This window comes from Xyrauchen texanus, unplaced genomic scaffold, assembly GCF_025860055.1.
Source record: "Xyrauchen texanus isolate HMW12.3.18 unplaced genomic scaffold, RBS_HiC_50CHRs HiC_scaffold_660, whole genome shotgun sequence".
Lineage (NCBI taxonomy): Eukaryota > Metazoa > Chordata > Actinopteri > Cypriniformes > Catostomidae > Xyrauchen > Xyrauchen texanus.
The window spans coordinates 4547-25000 of NW_026266644.1; the positions used below are offsets into that span (position 1 = coordinate 4547).

The 20454-nt window shown below is 36.4% G+C and overlaps 1 protein-coding gene across 1 annotated transcript; it reads right to left on the reverse strand.

Moving 5' to 3' along the window:
- Window positions 1-1178: 1178 nt before the first annotated feature.
- On the reverse strand, window positions 1179-15961 carry itgb3bp (integrin subunit beta 3 binding protein). The gene is made up of 9 exons (XM_052125129.1): window positions 15881-15961; window positions 15423-15459; window positions 14422-14506; window positions 14037-14106; window positions 12977-13055; window positions 12074-12161; window positions 11840-11896; window positions 3992-4040; window positions 1179-2164 (listed from the first exon to the last, which is right to left on the reverse strand). The coding sequence occupies exons 1-9, from the start codon at window positions 15883-15885 to the stop codon at window positions 2158-2160; spliced, it is 477 nt and encodes a 158-aa protein (XP_051981089.1). The 5' UTR covers window positions 15886-15961; the 3' UTR covers window positions 1179-2157.
- Between the last annotated feature and the right edge of the window lie 4493 nt (window positions 15962-20454).

A 20454-nucleotide genomic window follows, 5' to 3' on the forward strand; every position in this document is an offset into this window, starting at 1 on the left:
AACCACTCAGTACAATTGTGTGTGTGTGTGTGTATATATATTATACACTGCCATTCACAACTTTGGGGTCACTTGACTGAAATATTTCTCGTGATCTTAAAAATCTTTTGATCTGAAGGCGTATGCTTAAATGTATTGAGTTTTGTAAACAGAAATATAATTGTGCCAACAGATTAATTTATTTAATTACAAAATTAAAATTGTATTAAAAACAAAAGTGCATGTAATGGATGACTTGGTACAAATGATAAAAGAAAAGCAGCCAGTAAGTGCCCAGCATATATGGAAACTCTAATACTGTTAAAAAAAAGTTGAGCTACCTCAAGAAGATGAATGAGAAAATGGACTGATGAGTACATTTCTGCAAATTCTAGGCAAAGGGTGGGTACTTTGAAGATGCTAAAAAATAGCATAGTTTTGATTTTCATAGTCCCAACATAATTCCCATAGTTTCATTTCTGTTATTCCATAGTTTTTATGACTTTTATGGAATATTATTCTAAAATGTGAAAAAAATAAAATGATTATAATAAAGAATGAGTAAGTGACCCCCAAACTTTTGAACGACAGCATATATATATATATATATATAAATAAACCCCTGGTCTAGGACTATAAGTCTCTCAGACATGATTCTTCATCTCTGTTGTTGGAGGAAAAGGAAATAAATGTTGTTAACTTTGTCTTTTACAGTTCTGGTTTTCACTGGTGGCCACGGCTGCTTTGAGTTTTACGAGCGTGTGTTTGGAGCCCCCGGCCAAATTGCCCAATCGGTTTCCAGTGCAGGTCTCCATCCTCTCCTTTCTCCATTTTCTGAGCTTTGTCATATTCTTCAAAATAGTTCAGTTTTCAAAGCCACAGAGGAAAAAGTGCCAAAAGAAAACAAACTGAAACATGTCTTCAACGACACTGGCTGTCAAATAAAGAACCCCAACCAGTGTCACAGAACAAAATGATGGCACAAGGAGAGGAGAATACATTGGGTCAGAATAAAACAGGATGGGAATAGTTTGGGAAAATTAAATTTCCTCTTAATGAGGTTTGGGTTGAGAATAGTGAATCCAATGAAAGGAGATACAGTACTGCCAGACTTTCACTTGTATGCCTTAGAGACAAAGTGTGTTAGTGGGATATTGGGACTGTGTAAATGACCAGTATGTAAGGGACCATTTGTGCTGAAATATATTTATTTTTTTAATAACATTTTTGATACATCATTCAAAGTTTTTGTACCAAATGAAAATGTCTTTATCTTGTGTCTGAACATGGGTCCTAAGGCTTTTCAAAGGACCCAACTGCTGTTAATGAGCAAAAGGTTGCACTAAATAAAGGAACTTGGTAGGGGAAAATCTATTTGACTACTACTTTTTGATAATAATTGTGGTGAAGTAAAAGACTCATTAATTTACCAAAATGGAATTATCTTGGAAGTGACAGAAGACAAGAGGCGGATTATAAAGCCATGCATTAAAATGCTTCGACTCCATGGGCTGTAAAACAAAAATGATGGAAGGAGACATATCAGAAGATAATGCTGTAAAGCTGAAATACCAGCGGGAAAAAGTACAAGCAATCTTTTTCACCCCTCTTTGTGCGAGTTAATGACGGCCATTAAAAAAAATCCATTACAACTATAAATGTTATCAGGTCACAAAAGGGCTAGTGTGTTACAGCCAGTGCTTACTCTGGTGCTATACACACACATACAACGAGGATGAGGGGAGAATGAACAGGTTTTGGTTTTACCATTTTACACATGATATTAGATTAGGAAACAAACTGCAAAGAGACAAACTCTGCCAGGAAGTATAATACAATATTTAAGGGCTGATGCTAATATTAAACAACCTTAGGATACAATTGCTTTCAGATCATGCCTGGCATGCATGCTGATCTCTTATGAACTCTGTGAACTTTACGGTCAGACTTATACAGACCAAATTATTGAATGTTACAAGGTTGAAAACAACCTAAAGTCCTTGTTCTGCTCAGAGCATACGTGACAAGGGTGTTTTGGTAGGTCAACTTAAGATTTTGTCCTGGACAAAAATGAGGCCAGTAGAAGTGACAAAGAGAAGGTTACATGATCCACCTTAGGCAGAAATAGGAGGTCTGAGAGGGCACCATCTGCTGTGCAAGTTGAACATCAAGAGAAGATCAGAGGCTGTCAAATTAAAAAGACAGATTAGCATAAGCAATTAATTATCTTCTGTATGAACCTGTGTATGGCCTTATATATGAATATTTGTAAAATTCTGAACCCCACTCTATTTCTATGTGTATATTTAGTATACATTTCTGTCTGCATCAGCCCTAATGGGACAGTATGCCAGTACTAAGAACACTATTTTCGCAGTGGCACAGCACACTGTGTATTGTAGAATCAACATTTTGTCAGATTCCTGGTGAAAGGGAGGGGGAAAAAAACTTTCAGCGAGTGGATTCAATGTAAATGTGTCTGAGATGGAATGGCAAGGTGTCGGCAGCGCTGTCTCATTTTGACTACGATAGAAAGACTGACAGCCTCCTCTGACATCTTGCCGCTTGCAGACTGATAGGATGTTCAGTGTACATCAAACATGCTGACAGAGAGCTGCAACTTTGATAAAGGGAGAACTATCCCATTTGCAGCGGTGCACAGAATTATATACACACATAAAAAAGGCATAGTGGGCATGCAAGTCTAATGGCATATTGCATGTCTAGTGCCTAGATTTAATGAATTGAAAAATGAAACATACATGTATTTCATATTGCGTATTTTAAGCATACAGAAATGCTTGACATTATACTATCTAAAGGAATATTCTGTGTTCAATACTTGTTAAGCTCAATTGACAGCATCTGTGGCATAATGTTGATAACCACAAAAAGTAATTTTTCGACTCGTCCCTCTTAATAAAAAAAAAAGCAAAAATTTAGGTTACAGTGAAGCACTTTTAATGGAAGTTAGTGGGGCCAGATTTTAGAGTGTTTTAATGCAGAGATGTGAAACGTATATTTTTACAAATGTATACATTAATTCTTCTGTTATAACACTTATATATTATTTGAGCCACAAAGTTGTCTAAATCATAGTTTTACGGTCATTTTAGGGTTTATGGTGTTTCACTGTCATGAATTAAATTTGTAAAATTGGATATAACTTTACACAGAACAGGTTAGTAAACGATTTTATCACACTAAAATCATGTTAACTAATATGTTTATGTCATATGGCTATATTTTGAAACAGTGTGTATTTTAACAATCATGGATTAGCCCCATTCACTTCCATTGTATGTGCCTCACTTTAACCCAGATTAGTTTTTTTAAATAAAAGTAGGGACAAGTCAAAATACATTTTTATGGTAATCAAATTATGCCACAAATGCTGTCGATCGAGCTTAACTTATTGAACCCAGAATGTTCCTCTAATAGCTCTGTCAAATTACTGGGACTTTACATTTACATTTTGAACTGAAGGAAAAAAAATAAATAAATAAAAGAAATTAAAAATGGGATAGTAAATCTCAAATGTTGCTGTAAGATTAAGCATAATACATTTTCATATATTTTACTAGTAGTCAACCAAGGTAGGTGTTTTCATGGCTGATACTGATATTAAGACAGCAGGCTAGCTAATGGCCAATTTTACATATATTAAAATGAGTTCTGAAATTTTGTGTTACTATTATTTTACATGATATGTACTCAAAATGTACCAAATATGCAAATAGAAAGTGAATATTATGATTGATAAGACTGTCTGTAGATTTTGAAACATCTCAGACTAACGTGTTTATCAACTAGTGCCGATAATCTAAAAATTATGAAATATCTGTAAATGAATTAGAATTAAATATACAAAAGATATTTAAAAAAAAAAAAAAAAAAAACAGTATATTACAAAACATAAATTATAGAAATAAGTGAATATATGTAATGTGATTAGCATTACGAGTTAAATGAGTAAAGTGCCCCAGTGTTACTGTAGAAAAAAAGAACATACCTTAATATTTCCTTCAGAAATACATAAGAGCTGCTGGTCTGTTTCAACCCTGTAAAACCATCATAGATAAATTAACACACACTTCAACTTGCTTAATATGTTTCATCATTGATCATTTTGAAAATACATGAATGAAACATGCACATTTGTAGTTTAACTTAAATTGCTCTTTGATATCAGATAAATCACACCATCAGTCACAGATTTTGTAGACTGCTAGCTGCCACTGATACATGATCTAAATGCAAATGAAATATCTGAAATGCTTCTTTGACTGAATGCATCTAAAATAACGTTAACTCTCATTTCATTCTCCAGCACACATCACCAAAACGCAGACTTGGCAATGCATACTCCCCTCCGCCCAACCATCTCTGATATAACAAACCTTAATATACGGCAGCCCTTTAATTGTGCTGGTGTTTTTCATCAGAAAGACTAAATGTACTCCAAACAGACCCCATTTATCCTTCAACGGCCCAGGATTGATGTGGTATTAGCAGGGTTTGTGACCTCGTCCCAGCCAAGAACCAAAAACCTATTTGTTTTATTATATTTTAAGGAATTTTTAATAGTCTATTAAGGCTGTCTTACAAATCTCCCAAGGCTCGACCCCATCTGTGGCCTGATCAATTTTTATTCTGCTGATCCGTCCCCTTCCTTCTCATTTTGTCATTGCAAAATTCACATTCTATAGGATTTTCTTATGGAAAACTTGCCATAAAAATCCGTTGCTACATCTGCCGATGTGCGTGGGAGGCCCCCTCACGAAGACGGAGGGCTTTGGTGAAGATAAAATTTGCTTCAGCGGTAAGCAGAACTGTTTAAATGTTATTTATTTTCATGCTCCAAAGAAAATATATTGTGAAGTGCAACACTGATTTAGAACATAACAATGTCTCTCTATGGGCGTAGAAGAGGTAGAGGCAGGGGCCGATTTATGAATCCTTTGCTCAGCTCCTTTAATTGAATTTTCCAAATCTCTCGCCACACAGAAATAATCAATACCCTTGGTCCAGGCGACAAACCTGCCTCAGAATTATTGTGCTCTCTCTTTTTCCATTTTGCGCTCATCAGCAACATGCAGACTAAAACTGGAGACTTGGTAATGCCTGAATAAGCGAGAAAATGTACAGCCCATCTGATTGTTTAGGAGACTTGGCTTCTCTAGAATACTTGACAACTTTAGTTAGTCCTAAAACAGCAGGGTTTCCAGTCATGGGAATATTAAAATTGTGATTTCCAGGCTTGGAAAAGATGTGGAAATAAGTAAAATCATTAAAAATCTAAGTTAGTACAGTATAGATTGTCTAGTTCTGTTATGCTCTAATATATTTCATTGGCTTGCTATTTCTTTTCCTGTGGGATTGTCCAGAATTAAACTTACCCACATGCCAGGGTAATAACATCGGTCTGTCTGTTGAGTGGTTTATTGTACACATTGGTATACTAATAAGTGTTATTGTTTAAAAGTATAAATTCCAAAGACTGGTACCTGACATACAAACAGACGCAACATGATCACATGGAAAATCGACATCTTGCACCATGAAATCAACCCATTCTGCCGAATTACTGACAAATGCCATTCCTCTTAAAATGTTTTTGCATAAATTCAAATATGTTCACCTTTCTCTCTAGCGCTACCAGGATTTTTTCACATTCATGCAAACAATACTGGGTGTGATTCAGTGCCTGAATTTTCACTCTAATTACATTTTTACTTCACTGAAGGTTAAGTTTAGGGTTTGGGTCATTCCAGTTGACTGTTTACATAATTTTCAACTAAAAATGCAACTCTTTTGGTGCCACTCAGTGGACATTTCTCCCAGAAACTGGATCTCACACATGCACAAATGTTCAACAGCACTTCCAGCTTCAGCAACTTGGGGAAGTGATTCACATTTCAATAAGAACACACAAATTTCAGCAGCAGAACTTTTGACCTACTGTTGCCGAATTCACAGTGAGGATAACTGTTATCCAGAAATCTCTTTTTTTCCCCTCCCCTTTTCTCTCCAATTTGGTATGCCCAATTCCCAAAGCGCTCTAGGTTCTCGTGGTGGTGTAGTGACTCACATCAATCCGGGTCCCAGAGGACGAATCTCAGTTGCCTCCGCGTCTGAGACAGTCAGTCCGTGCATTTTATCATGTGGTTTGTTGAGCGCATTACTGCAGAGACCTAGCGTGTGTGGAGGCTCATGCTATTCTCCGTGGCATCCACGCACAACTTACCACACACTCCACTGAGAGCGAGAACCACATTATAGCAACCACGAGGAGGTTAACCCAACATGACTCTACCCACCCAAGCAACCGGGCCAATTGGTTGCTTAGGAAGCCTGACTGGAGTCAGCAAAACCTGTATTCGAACTTGCAACTCCAGGTGAGGTAGTCAGCATCTATACTTGCTGAGCTACCCAGGCCCCTATCCAGTAATCATTAATTACTGGAAAGATCATGGAAAATCTATGGCAATTCCTTGGTCAAAATGTGTGGGAACCCTGTGTCCTTAAAAATGAATTGCCCTTTCAGAATCTCTCAAAGTTACGCCCTACCAGATTGTAAAAGTAAAGAACATTTTGAGAAGCTATAAGGTGATTGCTGCTAACATTAGTGACATGGATTCAGTGGTTTGCCTGTCAAAGTTAAAATATCTTAGTGGATTTTCTCAGCTGTCTTGGCAGTATCACACTGCCTGGTACTCAGCGTGGCTTTAACACAGAGTAGTGTCATATCTTCACCATCATGTGTCATCCACACCAGATCCTGAACAGCTCAAGTGACACTGCCTCTTTGTGAATACATGCGTGCGAGTGACTCTAATGGCAATGATGTGACTCTTTGAAATCCAGGGCATTAGTGATCTGTGCTGAGATGGTGTCTCAAGAGAGCTTATTGTTTAAATTGTATTAAAATAGTTTAAAGGCATCCTGAAGTAAACACACATAAACAATACATTTATTTACTCTGCTTATATTTTGCCTTTAGGCAAAAGTTTAGCTCTGGCTTTCATTACACACTATAATCATGAATAAACATTTAACAGTTCAAAAATCCATAAAGGAACTTGACTAAATTTGAATCATTTTAAAATTTGTCTTCCTAATAGTCTAACTGTAATGAGAAAAGAGAAACCACAACAGAGCACATTATTTACAGGACATACTCTGATGCTCCCTAAAGTTTGATTCAGTCAGTTTACTGAAATAGTCCATATTTAGTTGCATTTTTGAGGAAATGTTTATTTTTCATGGACAATCACAATCCTTTCCTTGTGACAAGTAATTCGATTTTGTTACACCCATCTAATTCACAAATGTACAATTCCAACACAGAGAGCTCTCTTTCATAACACAAATTAAATGACAAATATTTGACCAATTCCAATTTTGCCGAAAGACTTCAACATTACTAATATATATATTTTTTTCTTATTATTATTATTATTTTTCCTTTTAATTTTTCTCCCCAATTTGGAATACCCAAATTCCACTACTTAGTAGGTCCTCATGGTAGCGCGGTTACTCACCTCAATCTGTGTGGTGGAGGACAAGTTTCAGTTGCCTCCGCTTCTGAGACAGTCAATCCCAGGATCTTATCACATGGCTCGCTGTGCATGACACCGTGGAGGCTCCCAGCATGTGGAGGCTCACGCTACTCTCCGCAATTCACGCACAACTTATAACGCTCCCCGTTGAGAGCAAGAACTACTAATCGCAACCACGATTAGGTTACCCCATGTGACTCTACCCTTCCTAGCAACCAGGCCAATTTGGTTGCTTAGGAGACCTGGCTGGAATCACTCAGCACACCCTGGATTCGAACTCGTAACTCCACGGGTGGAATACTCGCTGAGCTGCGCAGGCCCCCCGGACTTCAACATTACTAACACAAAGACTTAATTGTAACTATCTTCTTTATGTCTCTCCCCATCAGCCACAAATTTCAATGGGCACTTCAGTCATTTTTTGGCTAATTGCTAAACTTTTAAAAAGAATGTAATAGTAATAGTAGAACAGTATTTTTGAAAAATATTTTTAAATGATGCACACTAACATGAATGACTCTAGTCATATCAGTCTTAGAGAAAAACCTGCACATTCATTACTGAATATTAATTGATATTGAAAAGATGCTGACTACCACCCCTGAAGTCGTGAGTTCGAATCCAGGGTGTGCTGAGTGACCAAATTGTCCCGGTTGCTAGGGAGGGTAGAGTCACATGGGGCAACCTCCTTGTGGTCGCTATAATGTGGTTCGCTCTCAGTGGGGCACATGGCGAGTTGTGTGTGGATGCCGTGGAGAATAGCATGACGCCTCCACAAGCTCTATGTCTCTGTGGTAATGCGCTCAACAAGCCACGTGATGTGCGGATTGATGGTCTCAGATGCGGAGGCAACTGACATTCTTCCTCCGCCACCCAGACCGAGGCGATTCACTACACAACCATGAGGACTTAGGAGCTTTCACACAGGGCGCGTTTGCTGTGGTCTGATTCCGAGTGTGATTGTTCCTGGTGCCCCCCGCTGCATTGGTCTGGTTTCACACCCACTTGATTCCATCGAACCCTGGTCCATTTGCTTTTATCTTACATCATCACAAACACGCATGTGAACACACGCGACTCATCATACTTTGTTTTTTTGGTGCCATTATGCACAACAGTGCGAATGCCAACGCTTCATGGCATAACTCATCGTATGTCCAGTGGAAGGCGGCTTGCTGCTGCTCACAAACAGCATTTTTTGAGACAGCTGATTGCAAGGAATTAATTTGCATCTTTTTTACACTGCATGCTTACTCATGCTCGTGCCCAAAATTAAGTTATCGCCACTGTCATCTCCTATTATACCCTATAATAGTATTTTATATAATATTTATAAGGTGTATATATAGATAAACAGACCGACAGTATTTATAGTGTAAACTTGTATTTCATTATGGTGTCATTACTTTTTTGGGACTTTCAGGATAGTATGGGTCCTAGTGTTTTGTCGAAACTAATGATGTAGTCATCGGCTAAAATGCATGCACAGGTTACTTTACTTCCTGAACAAGTGCGCACCCGAGTCAGAGTTGCTTTCACATTCACGAAAATCGTGCTACAGCTCCATTGCGACCGAACTCAGACCACCTCCTACAGGTAGTCTCTGGTTCGGTACCATGGTGCTCACCTCGGTCCGCATGACAGCTTTCACATTACCAATTGTTCATGCGAACCGTGCTCTGTTTTGAACTAAACTGCCAATGTGAAAGCACCCTTAGAGTGCATTGGGAATTGGGCATTCAAAATTGGGGAGAAAAAAAAAAAAAGAAACCCTTGTAATTTGACACCTTCACTAACAGAATAAATTAATAATGGCTGACTGTGAAAAGCACATTTTTAAAATTACATATGTTAGTGAGAACTTCTGTTTTTGTTGCTGCTTCATCTACGCTGCTGTGTGTCAGCAAACATAACCACATTTTAATGTGTGACCCTTTTCTAAGATCTACCTCCTAATTCTAAACATGTTTGGGTCTCAGGCAGTGTTCTACCACTATACATTTTATTATGGCTACAACAACCTAAAGCAATGCAAATAATGCAATCTGAGCACTTACACTACTACCACTATACATTTGATTATGGATACAACAACCTAAAGCAATGCAAATAATGCAATCTGAGCACTTACACTACAGCTAAAGCATAAAAATGATCAAATCTGTCCTAATTTCAAACAAGACGCAATCAAACGTCATACACCACCTTTAATAAGAATTTGTTTACTCTCAATGTATGCCTTAAAATAACAAAGGGACGTTTTTCTGTCCAGGCTTGTAAATGTGGATTCACTCAGTACTGTTGTTGTTCTCCACATTGATACATTTCATGCTTCACTGTGTGATCAAGATTGTGACATTCCTTTGGTGTAGAGCTACAAGCAACATATACGCAGTGGTCCTCGAGTGTAACTAATTAAAACAATTTCAGCCGACCTTATCTTAAAAACATGCTGAACTTTATCACAATCCAACCATTGAGTTGCAACAAATCACCATTGTTATGATTTAATCACAAGCGCAGCTTTGCTGGGGGCAGAAATAATCTAATTATGTCTGTCTAATGAAGAGGAGCTCTTGGTTGTTTGTGTTAGGAAAACGAAATATTTTTCCTAGATTTTTTCCCTAAATCAAAGCAAATCTCTATGAACACATCATAAATGCCAATTTAAAAGTCCCATGTGACCAACTCCAGAACTTCTGCGCTTGAAATCAATCATGACTCGCATAAAAGTGGAACACTTAATATTTTCTTTCTCTGGCTCTTTTAGGGAAAGTCATACTGTAATATAAAACATTTTGTGTTTTGTGATGGGGAAACGTTTTAGATTGGAAACAAAACCTTTTATATATTGCTTGCTATCCGATAAGAGAAAGATTGTTTATCAATTTACTTTTAAAGCGATAGTTCCCCACAAAATGAAAATTCTCTCATCATACCATCACAGATGGTCAAAGAATACAGTACTGTGCAAAAGTTTTAGGCACTTGAGAAATTGTTTTTATTTATCACTTAATGTCCTACAAATTCCAGTAAACATAAAAAAGCTAAATCAATATTCGGTGTGACCACCTTTGCCTTTAAAACAGCACCAATCCTACTAGGTCACCTGGACACAATTTTTCTCAGTTGTTGGTAGATAGGATGTTCCAAGCTTCTTGTGGAATTCGCCACAGTTCTTCTAAATATTTAGGCTGTCTCAATTACTTCAGTCTCTTTATGTAATCTCAAACTGACACGATGTTCAATGGGGGCTTTGTGGGGGCTATGACATCTGTTGCAGGGCTCCCTGTTCTTTTATTCTAATCTTTTCTATTGGAAAAGTAATGTTTGGGAGACTAACATTTATATTTCCTATTGACACACTAAAGCTGAAGATATAAATAACCATCTTAAGACAAATGCTTTGTGAAACAGACTTTTGTACAGTACTGTATATCAGCTCTATAAGTCCATAAAATGCAAGTAAATGGTGACCAGAATCTTCAAAAAAAAATCACATAGTGGCAGAATAAAAGTAATCCATAAGACTCTAGTGGTTAAATCCATATCTTCTAAAGTGATATGATAAGTGTAGGTGAGAAACAGATCAATATTGAAGTCCTTTTTCTACAAACCTCCACCTTTGACCAGCCCCGACCAGAAGGTGGCGATTTGCATGAAGAATGTGAATTGCCAAAATACAAAAGAATAAGTGGAGATTTATGGTAAAAAAGGACTTAAATATTGATCTGTTTCTCACCCACACCTACCATAACGCTTTTGAAGATATGGACTCAACCACTGGAGTCTTTTGGATTACTTTTATGCTGACTTATAAAACCAAAATTTGGTACTCATTCACATGCATTGTGTGGACCAACAAATCTAAAATATTCTTTTTAAAATCTATGTTTGTGTTCAGCAGAAGAAAGTAAGTCAAACGCATTAGGGTGAGTAGATCAGAGAATTTTCATTTTTGTGTGAACTATTCCTTTAATGCCACTGACAATAATGGAAATTATTTCATTTTGTTCACCCTCATGTTGTTCGAAACCCATTTGATTTTCTTCTGTGAGACACAAGAGGTGGTGTTTAGCACAATGTTAGCCTCAGTCGCCATTCACTGTCGCTGCATCTTTTTTTTTCCATACAATGAGTGTCTTTTGTGTTTCATGGAAGAATGAAACTCATACTGATTTGGAACAACAAGAGGGTTGGTTCATTTTTGAGTAAACAATTCCTTTACGATAAGTGCTATCATACATGCTGTTAATGTTAATACACTTTTGGATTAAACTCGTAACACTCATACTCACCTTGGTAACGACCTTTGTCTGTGTCTGCCCTGTGTACACCAGATGCAATTTTAGCAGCTGAAAAGAAAATTCATATTCAGATTTGTTTTAAACCATCACCCACAGGCACAATTTCTTGTGTGAACCCTTTAAATAGTGAATATACAAAGTGTAAATCATTTAATAAAGTGACCTTGAGAATGTGTCATTATGCTGTTATATGCATTTCCAGCACATAACAGTGAAAGGACTCACACAGATCTTCATGCATCTTGAGTTCAGTTTGCAGATCAGCAGGACTCATCAGCAAGAGACTTCTCAGCTCACTACTGTCCTCTATTGGCTACATTCAAACAGACATTTACATGAGGATGCCAATTTCTTCAATGACACATCAAATTGGGCTTAACAGTAACATGCAGTAACATGTGTGGTGTGCAACTTCAATAAGACACTTTAAATAACCTAAGTCTAGTCTAAGGCTAAAACCACATATTCAGGATTGGGGGACAAAATTTAATAATTTAGAAATCAACATTTGAAAAACACATATCAGTCAACTACTAATTTAACCTTCTTGTGCATTGTGTACACTGCAATTCCTAAAGAAGCCATTTTTAACCATTTAATCCAAACCACAATGAATGATCATCATTGACCCTTTTAAAAACATCTATATGACTATCCACTTTACATGTCATTATGTTTTTCATTTATGACAACATTCAACAAATGGGGACGCAAGTAATGATGCACAAAGTAAATGAGGAAATTTTACCATGAACTTCTATTGTAATGGACTGAGGTGTAACCCTCTCAAAATGCATAATTTGGGAAGGAAATAAAAAGATTATTTGTGATTATGTTCTTGTTCTGAAGTAAAAACAAACATCAAGATATTTTTCCTTTGTGATTTAAATATTCATGTACCAAATGTTTAATTTCAAAGTCTATTGTGTTTACGGCCCAGGTCTAGTGTTGTGGGACCGCCACATTAGGACACTAAACTTGCATGTGCACACACAATCTAGTATAGTCTTGGTCTAGTTTTTAAGGTGAAGATCAATCTGACCTGTCTATAAACAATCTTTAAAAACACACATTACATGGTAAATTGAGAACATTGTGGTCTTAAATTACTATATTTGATCCACATACCACTAATGTCCCCAGCTGTTGCCTGTATTTCATTATGTCTTTGAGAGACCTTTTCACCTTACACCTGAGGAACACAATTCTGGAGGAAAAAAAAGAAAGAAAAGAAAATAGAATTTAAATTAAAAAAATTATTTTTGTAATGTTTTGTTTTTGTTTTTATCTTAAACTGCTAATAAGGCATTTATGTATTATATTATCAGAAATTTTGCATGATAACGACACAGGCTCCCTGTTTCATATTCATTTTACCTATAAGCCTGTGAGGGGAGAACAAGCGGACTAAGAAAAAGGCATTCATACATTTTTAATGCATACTTGCAAATGTAGAGAGATATACTTTATGCAAAATCATATACAAGTCCCTTTGTCCAATCCCACTCAAGCTCTCTTCTACATTTTGCACAAGATCAGTTCTCTTCGGTTAGACTCCCCAAATGAAAACTTTCTTAAATTAATTATAAGCTCGCTCTCTTTATTGATGTTTTTATATATATTTAACTAGCTTCCTCTTAAATGACTGCACTAGAAAATTCAAAACTAATGCTTGTCTTGATGGATCGCATGAAGCTCTGTGTTAGTATGCGTTGGAAAGGAAATAGGTCTTTTCTTAAACTCTCCTTATCCAACTATTTTTAGTGCAGTGTAAATCAGAGGGCTTTTGGCTGGTGATGAAACTCCCTCCATGTCCTGTCATTAAATTCTGATCAGTCATAATGGCTATCAGCCCAGTGGGACAAAGGAAATATCCAGTAATGAGGAGAGATTTCTATCTGTTCCATTGCTCTGGTTATACCAATGTTAGAAACCTCATAAAAATAGACTTCTGTTTTCTGCTAAAAGCAATCAAGTTTTAAGAAAGTAACTCAACAGTCTAAAACCTGCCACAGCAACAGTGTGTTAATAACAATTCATGTAAATTCATGTAATTGTACAGAAGATTTACAGTAAATATATGTATGAATGAGTAAGTTTAGGTTACAAAAATGTTTGATTTGTCTAATCTCCAATTTTATTGTTAATAAGTTTAAATGAGGAAATTTGCTTGACTGCATCCTTTTACCTCTCAGCATCCGTCATGGGTTCTTTTGTTTTAGGGGGATTCGTTGTCTTCCCAACTGCTTTGGAATTACCTGTTGATGAAGCACTAAATGTCAGCAATTTATCAAATCAGCATAAGCAATGATATTATTAATGGCTACACTGTCAGTTAATCAAAATGCAAGCCTAGTGGATTACAAGAGACTCCTACTGTATAGTGCTTGGGTGACAGCATGAGCATGGTTTTTTATGGTGATTATAAAGAATAAAAAGAATACACACACATATTGCTTTGTTCACAATACAAATCAAATATAAAACTCCTGAAGGGCAGACATAGAAAAAAAAAATGGGAATTTTATGAGACCCTGATGACGACACAGAAGCTGAACTGTGGGTTCCAGTACCTGCAGGTTTAGTCGTGGGACTCATCAATCGAGTTCCAGTCATAGGGGAATAATTCATGTTTGATGCATGCCTCTTTGCTGGGGTCTAAAATAAATATATGTGAAATAGTTATGTATAATCATTGATAAGAACAAAGTCATAATATTTAGATTTAGAATAATTACACACTGAACACTGATAAATAATTTTGGGTATTATTTCTTACTTCTGTACTGCAAATATATTTGTTTTGATAACCAAATACCAGATCTTATTTATTTACTTCAGTTCAGCAGCAGTTCTAGTGTCAGCTTAAAAAGGGCTGGAATGGACCCAACTCTTAATTGCATGAAATTAGTCCACTTTTTACTAATAATTTATTCACTTTCATGCAATCCCAGATATGTATGAATTTCTTTCTTATGCTGAAAGATTTTTAGTAGAATATCTTAACTCTGTGGGTCCATTCAATGAAAGTTAATGGTGGCCAGAACTTTGAAGCTCCAACAAATCACATAAATGCACCATAAAGTAACTCATTATGACTACAGAGGTTTAATATATGTCTTCTGAAGTGATGCTGTCACTTTGGGTAAGAAACTGATCAATATGTCTTTTTTTTACTATAAATCTCCACTTTCAGGACGTGAAAGTGGAAGATGTATAGTAAAACAGGACTTAAATATTTATCTGTTTCTCACCCAATCCTATTATATCACTTCTTATATGGATCATTTTTATGCTATCTTTATGTAATCTTTGGAGCTTGAAAGGTCTGGTCACCATTTACTTGCATTTTATGGGCCTACAGAGCGGAGATATTCTACTAAAAATCTTTGTTTGTGTTCAGCAGAAGAAAGAAAGTCATACATATCTGGGATGGCATAAGGGTGAGTAAATTATGAGATAATTTTATTTTCTTTTTGTGAACATTCCCTTTAAATCACATAAAAAATACATTTCTGATCTAAATTAAAAGTAAAACCCCTGATGTTGTGTTTCTGTGATTTCCTTCACTCACGTTTTCTTTGTCATGTAAATGAAGGGCTCTCTTTACACTGTAAGGGAAATTACAGAATCATACAAAGCCAGTGCAGTGAGTCAGGTATCACTCCTTCATCCAATAAACACAAATACACTGAGTCCAAAAAGTCATACCTGAGTCTTAAGAACAATAAGAAACAAAGAGGAACTAAAAGTCATCACAAAACAACCAAGTTGTGGACATGCTACTATAGTACTATCGTGGTTTCTTGGACATTCACCACGGTAGTACCATGGTATTCACTGAAGTACCTTGGAGTACCATGATAATACCTTAGTGTAGGAATAGGATAATCATTCAGTGCCATACTATCAAAGTACCATGGTATTGTCTGAAAACATCACTGTTTGATGGTTTCGCCACATAACACAAAATTTTAAACACAAGGTTATATCGTTGCAATTATGTGTGGACAAATACATGAATACACTTACGGCATTTTTTATGTTTCTCTCAGGAATGCAATTGCAAAACACAAACAACAACGGTCTCTGGGCGCGTTTTGTAGTTTGGCGCGGTGCGACAGTTAGTTCGTTCCCCTGGAAACAATTATCTTTCATTCTACACGCGAGATAGTGTTTTAAATATATTCTGCCGTGATAATTGCAAACTGCACGAGAACAAAGCATGTTGGTGTAATACACTCAAAACTCGTTCATTATTATCAGACATACAATCTAAAAATATCTAATTAATAAATATTGTATGAGAGCCATTGAAAGCAGTTGTTTCCTGTTGCTTCATTTCAACGGCGCACCGTTCAGTGGGTTTTGTTTACACGGCACCATGGCAACGAAGGGTGTAAATAAATAAATACATAAGTGAATAAAACACGAAGGGTGAATCTCAATGTGCGTTCTTTTGTGTTCTTACGTTCTCATGGACTCGTTCTACGTCATCGTCCACTACCGAAGTTCGATTCCAATCCTCAAGAACGCAAATCCGTTCTTCGCATTCTTTGAATTGAGATTCAAGCAAACTAACCCACAACAAAAGAATCTTGCATCTGAAACAATGTGCACTGATAATTCCTTTCGATATTTATTTATATTCGATTAGTGTGTTTTTGCAATGCTGCGTTCAGAGGAAGAGGGGGTTTATTGGCAATGCAGGGCTGCGTATCTGTCTGTTCAGATCCAGTCTCATGAATATGACCTCAAAAGATCATCTGTGCACCGGTGAGCATAATGCATTTCATATACCCTCACACCAGCATATTGATCATCATTAATACATATTACTGATGAGATTACAATATGGTTTGTTATTCAGAGAGCAGTGTTTCACATAAATGGGTAGCACTTTATAATGTATTTAATCCATTATCTTTAATCAACATTATAATGCTTATTAGATCATTCATTAGACAATAATGTACTTTCAAATATGAACATATATGATAAATTAATAAAATAATGAATCAAAGCTTAATAACATAATAACATCATGAAGTAACAATGAACAATACTTTTTGATCAGTCTTGGTTAATGTTAATTTCAGCATATAGTAATAGTTTATATGCAATAGTATAATATGTTAATATGCATTATGAACTAACAATGAAAAATTGTATTTTATTAAAAGGATAGTTCATCCCATAATGAAAATGTTCCCATCATTTGGGATGTGTCATTTGTCTTTCTTTCTTTTGCTGAACACGAACAACATTTTTTAGAATATCTCAGCTCTGATGGTCCATACAATGCAAGTGAATGGTGACCAGAACTTTGAAGGCCCAAAAAGCACAAAAAGGAAGCATAAAAGTAATCCATATGACTCCAGAGTTTAAATATATACTGTATCTTCAGAAGCGCTATGTGTGGGTGAGAAACAGATCAGTATTGAAGACCTTTTTACTATGGCCATGTTCACACAGTAGCAAAATACAGTTGTCAGACCTGTTTTGAGTGCTTAACACTGTTGCGTTCACACAGAGGACAGTTATTTATAAGTGTGACAACAGCATTCTATAACCGAACCGACACCCCCAAAGTTTCAGGTCTCACAACCGCATTCTCGGCAAATCTGTGCTGCATGAATGGAACCGCACTGGACAACTAGTTGTTAGTCACGTCATATAATGTGAAAGCTACGCTGCACTGGACACGCGTGTCCCATGTTAATCACAAGGGTTTTCATTAATTCACAGAGATGGAGATATGAGTTGCGTGTCATCCGAAGATCGAACTGCTGTTTTTCACTGAAGCTGCTCGCGATTGTGCTGCACTCTTAACTCGGTTAAAAAGCATTCAAAGCTGCTGTCGGTTAATTATGATCTGATGAATGAACTCCCACCTCATTTGGTCTTGTTTAATTAATAACACGCCATCAATTGTGATAAGACGTTCCAGTGTTGTGGACGTCGCCATCTTTTATATTTACTCTCGTCACTGTCATTTTGGTTACAGCTGTCAGAATACGGGCTTGACTTTGGTTGTTCATTCATACAGACAGTATTCAATCTGCTACTGTAAGCTGTTGTATGAACAGGACATTTTTGGACTCACACCTGTAAGTAAATGCTATTGTCAATCCCAAATACTGACTGTGTGAACAGCCTACAAATATCCACTTTCACTTCCACATTCTTCTTTGGTTTTTGGCAATTTACATTCTTCATGCATATCGCCACCTACTGGGTAGGGAGGATAATTATAGTAAAAAGGACAGAAATATCAATCTGTTGTCAGCCACACACTGCCTTAATGTGCTTTCTGGACCTTCAAAGTTCTGGTCACCATTCACTTGCATTGTATGGGCCTACAGAGCTGAGATATTCTTCTAAACAGCTTTGTTTGTGTTCTGCAGAAAAAAGAAAGTCATACACAGTATGGCATGAGAGTGAGTAAATGATCAGGGAATTTTCATTTTTGGGTGAACTATCCCTACATTAACAAAGATTAATAAATATATATAACCATACATTAAAGAGATAGTTCATTTAATAACTCCAATTTTGTTCCAAACCTGTATGGCTTTGTTTTACCCTCTGTGAATCAAGATGTAAGGCGGAATGTTAAACAACTTGAGTGTGAGTAAACAATGACAGAATTTAGATTTTGGGATTAACGTATACCTTTAACCATGAATTTGTTAGACATTGTCTGTAATAATGTTTATTGATGATTTATTAAAGATATCTAATGTCACTATAACATGTTGCAAAGAGTCATCACTAGGTTACCACTAGGTTGCTACTGTATGTGATTGTTGTTTGTCTCTCTGCTGTGTCTGTCTTTCAGTTCTTCAGCAAGTGGGTAGAAATTTTTCTCAAAAGGCTTTAGACAAGTATTGGCCCCCAGGAACTAAGAAGTTGAATTTTGATGACTTTTGTGAGATACTTATGAAGGAAAAACCTGCAGAAGCAGACCAGCTAATGAACATTTAAAAATGTTTTTATCTAAATTGTGATATATCTCACATGATGAGCTCAGCAGAATCCTTACTTCAGTGAGTGTTGAATCAGTCTCTTATCAGTCATAACTTATAAGTATCTGCTGTTATAATCTTAGCTTCTTTGTGTATTGTGTGAATTGATCATTTTAGACTGGAGCAAAAATGTCATCCAAGGAAGTGGATGAAATCTTTTCTTTAGCAGATGTAAGCAAAGATGGGAAGTTAGACTATACAGAGGTACCTTTTCTTGGAAAGGGTAGTTTGCAATGTAAGTACACACATTATGGGATGAGATAGTTGTGGATAAATCATCCCGTCTGCTGTTCAGTTTTGCAGGCTTCTCGGGTCTACAGTTGAGCAATGTTGGGCCGCAGCACTGGAGAAGTTTGATGCTGAAACCAAACTGAAGAGGCAGAACTTTGGCAACCAGTTGGATAAATCTCCACAGAGCTGAGAGACCCCACCAGAGCTCCCAGCCTCAGAGATACAACCCAGAACAGAGATGGAAACCACACAGAGGAAAGGTATGATAGGTTTAAGAGTCTAAACAGAAACATAGAATATTAAAATGTACACAATAGGTATTTTAGACAGTTGAAATGTCACAGTATAATAAAACTATGGCACATACAGTACATTGTCCCCAAAAGGTATTTGGACACCTGAGCCACAATTAAAAAAATGTATGCATATCATTTCATTTTTAGATCATTTTGATAATCATAAATATAACAAACCAAGTGGCATCTGCAAGCAAATTATGCTAGACCATTAACATATTTACAAGCCTTGTCCCAAGGTGATTTTTAGTAAATTCCTGTCAAATGTACGCGTGTGTCCTGTTAGAGTGACCACAGGTGTATTTAATCATACTAACTGATATTTTGAACAGTAAAGCTGTTGTTTTATCATTTAAAACGTCTATTTGCTAAATGTACTGCTTAAGAGAGTGTGTTTAAGCTATCTTTCTTTAAAAGAAATGCTACCTGGTTTGATAATCTTTTAGCTAATGCAAATTTCAGGTGTCCAAATACTTTTGGGGACTACAGTATAAACAGTATACCACCAACATCACAACACTCTCTGTTATGCCAGTACACACATGTGCATGCACTCAAAAACAAATAAACACACTCAATTCTGTTTTCATTCCTCATGCTGCAGCCTCCTAGATAGAAACTAATGGTTTAGCTATTGATCTCCTCTCATGAGTGATGACAAATGGACTAATTTGGATTTGTGCTATAAATCATAATGTGAACTCAATAGAGGAATTGTGTAGGGGGAGGAGTTTATAAAACCTTTTGATTAAGGTTATCATAGTTGTCATTATTATGAATAAGTTCGGTAATCTAGTACTGGATTCAGGAAAAATTCAATGAGACCTAAGATTTGCCTTGTAATGTTCTAAATAAGGATTAAAAGAATATTCCGGAATAAATTTAAGCAAAGCACAATCAACAGCATTTGTGGCATAATGTTGATTGCCACAAAAATAACTTCGACTCATTCCTCCTTTTCTTTAAAAAAAAAAAACAGTGAGGCACTTAAAATACAATGGAAGTGAATGTGGCCAATTTTTTTGATGGTTTAAAGGCAGAAATGTGAAGC